The sequence below is a fragment of the Diplotaxodon limnothrissa genome, linkage group LG4 (genome assembly GCF_057381915.1).
Source record: "Diplotaxodon limnothrissa isolate DT_005_m linkage group LG4, D_limnothrissa_male_GT1.1, whole genome shotgun sequence".
Classification (NCBI taxonomy): Eukaryota; Metazoa; Chordata; class Actinopteri; order Cichliformes; family Cichlidae; genus Diplotaxodon; species Diplotaxodon limnothrissa.
In genome coordinates, this window is record NC_140599.1 from 11,103,553 (window position 1) to 11,109,483 (window position 5,931).

Consider the following 5,931-nt stretch of genomic DNA (forward strand, 5'->3'; position numbering starts at 1 on the left):
AATCTGATAATTATAGGAAACTTATTCTGAATCACTCCGCGTCGCCTGCGTGACCCTGGGAGTCAAGGTGACGAGGATGACGTGTAGCGCGGCAGGTATAAAAGCAGAAACCAACGTTCGAAGTTGGTTTTCACATGAGAGTGCGAGCAGGAGGTCTGTTTAATAGCGCTGTGAAAACCTGTTTGTTTCCAAAGTTTTAAAACTAGTGCTTGAAACGAGGATTCAAACGCCCCAAAAATGAGCTGGAGTGGAGTACGGCACGAGCGGTACCTGCTCTCCCTTGGTGTCACCCGTATTCTGGATGAGCGCTATGGTAAAGCTTAGTAACCTAATAAGTATAATAGAGTATTTAGGCAAACAAATACACCTTAGACTGGCCTTTTAGTACTTTAAAGTGAGGAAGGTTTCATGAATAGTGGCACCAGCCACTATTGATTTCATCAATAGTGGCTGGTGCACAGATGTGACAGTGATTGCTCAGCACTGCTCTTCCTCTCTGGAATATCTTTTTATCCACTGCAAACCGTTTTATTCTCCGCGGGAGTTTGCTTCATTCATCCTGGCCGCTGTTTACATCCCGCCAGACGCAGATGCGCAGGCAGCTCAGAGCGCACTCGCGGAGCAGATTCTCCACATGGAGCGGACATTCCCGGACTCTCTCATCATTGCTCTTGGGGACTTTAACAAAGCCAATCTGAGCCATGAGCTTCCCAAATACAAGCAGTATATTAAATGCCCGACCAGAGAGGAGAGGACATTAGACCACTGTTACAGCACGATCAGCGGGGCCTATCGCGCGGTGCCCCGCGCTTCACTCGGACTTTCTGACCACGCCATGATCCACCTAATCCCCGCGTACAGACAGAGGCTGAAGCTCTCCAAACCTGTCGTGAGGACTAAAAAACTGTGGAGCAACGAGGCTGTGGAGGAGCTTCGCACGTGTTTGGAGTCTACAGACTGGGACACATTGAAGGCTGCTTCTAACAGCTTGGACGAGTTTACGGACACTGTCACCTCCTATATCCACTTCTGTGAGGACAGCATTGTGCCATCACGCACCAGGGTGAGTTATAACAATGACAAACCCTGGTTTATTCCTAAACTCAAAAAGCTGTGGCTGGAAAAGAGAAAGGCGTTCAGAAGCGGAGACAGGGACTGCTACAGAGAGGCCAAGTACAGGTTCACTAAAGAAGTGGACATTGCTAAACATCAGCACTCTGAGAAGATGCAGCAGCAGATCTCAGAGAATGACTCGGCCTCTGTGTGGAAAGGTTTTAGGAATATCACAAACTACAAGCCTAAAACCCCCCACTCCACTGATGACTTGCTCTTAGCCAACACCCTTAACGACTTTTACTGCCGTTTTGACGAGCCATCAGGCAGCCTTCACACCTCCAACGGCCCCAACAATAGAGGCACTTTGGACACTAATTCCCCCACCTCTCCCCCCTCCATAGAGCCATCACCACCTTCAAACTGTTCACCTACAACACCCCCCTCCTCACCCCACACAAAAGAGGATTTCACACCACCTCCTCCCACCACAACTCTTCATATTCATGAAGCAGATGTGAGGAAGCAGTTTAAGAGTCTGAATGCTCGAAAAGCTCCCGGCCCAGACGGTGTGTCTCCTGCCACCCTCAGACACTGTGCAAACGAGCTGGCCCCAGTGTTTTCTGGCATTTTCAACTCCTCACTGCAGGCATGTCATGTGCCTGCCTGCTTCAAGTCCTCTACCATAATCCCTGTCCCCAAGAAACCTAGGATCACTGGACTAAATGACTACAGACCCGTGGCTCTGACATCTGTGGTCATGAAGTCATTTGAGCGCCTAGTTCTCTCCCATCTCAAGACCCTCACGGCCCCCCTCCTGGACCCCCTGCAGTTTGCATACAGAGCCAACAGGTCTGTAGATGACGCCATCAACATGGCCCTACACTTCATCCTGCAGCATCTGGACTCCCCAGGAACCTACGCCAGGATCCTGTTTGTGGACTTCAGCTCTGCCTTCAACACCATCCTTCCAGACCATCTCCGAGGCAAGCTTTCCCAGATGAATGTGCCTGATCCCATCTGCCGGTGGATCACTGACTTCCTGACGGACAGGAAGCAGCATGTGAGGCTGGGAAAGAATGTCTCGGACTCCCGGACCATCAGCACCGGCTCCCCTCAGGGCTGTGTTCTTTCTCCTCTGCTCTTCTCCATGTACACCAACTGCTGCACCTCCACCCACCAGTCTGTCAAGCTAATCAAGTTTGCAGATGACACCACCGTTATTGGGCTCATCTCGGACGGGGATGAGTCTGACAGGAGGGAGGTTGAACGTCTGGTGTCCTGGTGCAGCCACAACAACCTGGTGCTGAATGCCCAGAAGACAGTGGAGATTATTGTGGACTTCAGGAAGCACACAGCCCCACTCCCCCCCATCATCCTGACTGACACCCCCATCACCTCTGTGGACTCATTCCGCTTCCTGGGTACCACCATCACTCAGGACCTGAAGTGGGAGCCCACCATCACCTCCGTCATCAAGAAAGCCCAGCAGAGGATGTACTTCCTGAGGCAGCTGAAGAAATTCAACCTGCCAACACGGACGATGATGCAGTTCTACACTGCAATCATCGAGTCCATCCTCACCTCCTCCATCACCGTGTGGTACGCTGGAGCCACTATCAGGGACAAACAGAGACTGCAGCGTGTTGTGCGCTCTGCTGAGAAGGTGATTGGCTGCAGACTCCCATCTCTGCAGGACCTATACACCTCCAGGACATTGCGGCGTGCAGCTCGGATCTCAGCTGACCCTTCTCACCCTGGACACAGTCTGTTTGACCTGCTACCCTCAGGCAGGAGGCTCCGGTCCATTCGCACCAGAACCTCTCGCCATAAGAACAGTTTCTTCCCCTCTGCTGTTGGACACATGAACAATAACCATATGACTGTTCCCACCACTAACACATGACCCTACGCTGTGTTCACTGCATCATTCCATGTTTGGCACTGATCACCACCTGCACTCATGTATATATCTATCTACGTAGCACTCTTAATTCTTATTCTCATGTATATATCTCATGTATATCTCATGCACATATCTTTCTACGTAGCACTTTTAATTCTTATTCCTACTTTTATTTTTTCATGTCTATTTAAGTGCTATTTATGACAGTATGTTTGCACTGAAGCACCGCAGCAATTTCCTAATGTTGTAAACCTGCTCAACATTTGGCAATAAACCCCTTTCTGATTCTGATTCTGATTCTGAGTGTGAACATTTCAGGTGAAATATGTCAAACTTTAGAAACATCAGTTTTGGTTTGAAAAATGCTAAAAAACAAACACACACTCAATTTAATGTATGCGCCATGGAAACGACGTCAGTCATTAGAACCTGCGGGAGGCTGACGTCTGACGTCAGTGCGGTCATCCTGGAGTCCTGTTTTTGTATGTGGAGGGTTTGAGTTTACATGTTTTAGCAACTGGCCCTGAATTAGACGATAAAGTTAATAAATTACGAATCTGTATAGAAGCATGATGGAGCTGTGAGAGTTCACAGAGGCAGTCGTTGCGTTTATAAAGCTGGGAAATTTTGAGGGAGGTTAGGGAGTCCTCGGAGATGTGGCCAAAATTTGATCTTGCACGCATTATGTGCAAAATCAGTTATAGCTACTGATGCTGAATCAAGTATATCATATTTATGTGAGTGCATTGAGTATTGCCGTGTCTGTACAGGTGTCCAGATGTATGTTATGTGCTCGGTGAGAAATTGAAACTGTGTGCATGCAATAAGCAGGCTGGAGGTTTCTCACCTGACTTTAGCTGTTTTATTTCCAACAGACTGATGCTTAAATAAAATAAGAATAAGTGCTGAACATGAATTCATTATTAAACATCACTGAAACTCTATGCAGCCTTACTGACAATGTGTCCATAATTCACAAATATTACGGATGACATTCATTTATCATGAAATGTTGTTCACAGTCACCAAGAACACACAAAGTTATTCTTTACTATGAGCTGTACATTTTTAATTTACATGCAGATAAAATGTGAATTTGCAAATGAATTCTATCAGCAGGACATTTTTACTGTTTAAACATGCTAACAAGCAGAGTTTGGTGCTGTGATCTTTGGTTTAAAACATGAAATTTAGTCATTTACAGTGCAAAACCATTTTTCTCACCTTCTACCAATCTTAAGGCTTTCATAAAGAGTGAGTTCTGCTGCGGGCCTCTCATTGCCTGTGTGTAGAAATAGCATATGATGATATAAAGCCATGTTTTGACATTTAAATCCGTAATTTGTCTGATTATGTCACGATTAACACAGATGATCTTTTTGTTTTCTTGTAGCTGAGCTGGTGAGTCCTGTCAGCGTACGCCAGATGTTCATCTCCAACCTGAGGAACCGTCCTTTGAGCCCCAGCCATGTGGACTCTATGAAAAATCTGGTCCTCTCCTTAAACCATAACCTGGTTACGGGGACGAAGGCGTTTCCTTATATTGCCTTCAGGGGATTCTTTAACAAACTGCTGCTGACAACACCTTTCACCCATGTGCCAGAGAGTCAGTTGGAGAACACCACTCCATCTCCTCCTACCAACTCACCAGCTGGTTTAATGGTGCCGCCTGCAGGGTCCCACATCCATTCACGGTTCCTCACACCTCTGCTTCCAGAGAAGGCAGATCTTTCTGTCCTCAAGGCAGATCAGAGGAACTGCGTCTGCACCCTGGATGTCGACGGCGACACCATCACCAGAGTCATTTCCACTGTGTATTCCACAGAGGAAAGGGAAATGACAAATCGATGGAGAGTTACGGACTACACCTCTGACGGCAGAGTAATCATGTCTGTGCTCTGCCAGTTTCTGAAGAGGTTTACACAGGGTGCAAAGAGGAAGCCTGCAGAGGAGGAGAGCAGCAGCAGGAGCCCCACTCCACCAAGGAAACGTCTCCGGCTGTGATCAGTAATGAAGCCTTTCCTGGACATATGGCATATGGATGTTTCCTCGTGCTTTGGAGCAAACTCCTCATGTCTGCGCTGTATCTGGAAAGGCTGGAAACACCTCTCCATCTTACACAGAGACCATCATGATGCGGCTAGTCTGAGGAGTTATTTCTGTACATATGTATATAGTTTTTTTTTTTTATTATTGAGATACACAGGTCAGCGTTTTCAGTGCGTCTTGCACTTTTCTTTTTTTCTTGGTGCTGGCCTGTGTGTTTGATATGACTGCAAGGAATACAAGACTGACTTTATTATATAATCTGTGTAAAATGAACCAATAATCCACGAAGACAGTGCAAAGTGTAAATTATCGTCTGCTGCATCTCAGACATTGGCGAGAATGAACAATGTGGTAAGTAAAAAGTAATGTTCTGTCTCTGAAATGATATCCCAAAATATTAGAAAACATCTTGTCACGGCTGCCGAGGCAAGCTGTGTGGAGTTAGAAGAAGGACCCAAGATGCAGGCAGTGGATGAGATGCCGGTGAGTTTTATTTACAGAGGTGTAGTGGCAAACAAACAGTGGGGCATAACAAATAACTGAAGACACCTAAACTGGGAGAACTAAAAAAAAATAACTGACCTGGGAGCATACGACAATGGGATGAGAAGCAGAGAGACGCAGACGAGGAACAGGACACCGTGGAACACAGGGTAACACAGACTGACACTGAGTGATACAGACGAACCAGCAACAGGCAGGAGAACACACAGGGCTTAAATACACACACACACACACACACACAAGTAATCAGGGGATGAGAGACAGGAGGGCAACACAGCTGGGAGGAATCTGAGCTGATGGGACAGGGGAAACGTAAACTGAGCACACTCACATATGACACAGACCTTCACAATAAAACAGGAAACTCAGACACATGGAACCAGACAAGACATTGAACTAAACAGACAGATTCACAAACA

The 5,931-nt window shown here is 46.9% G+C and overlaps 1 protein-coding gene across 1 annotated transcript; it reads left to right on the forward strand.

Annotated features, from left to right (window-relative positions):
* The first annotated feature begins 237 nt into the window (after window positions 1-237).
* Window positions 238-4,963, forward strand: LOC146633348 (uncharacterized). The gene is made up of 2 exons (XM_085352176.1): window positions 238-313; window positions 4,353-4,963. The coding sequence occupies exons 1-2, from the start codon at window positions 238-240 to the stop codon at window positions 4,961-4,963; spliced, it is 687 nt and encodes a 228-aa protein (XP_085208302.1).
* Window positions 4,964-5,931: the final 968 nt, after the last annotated feature.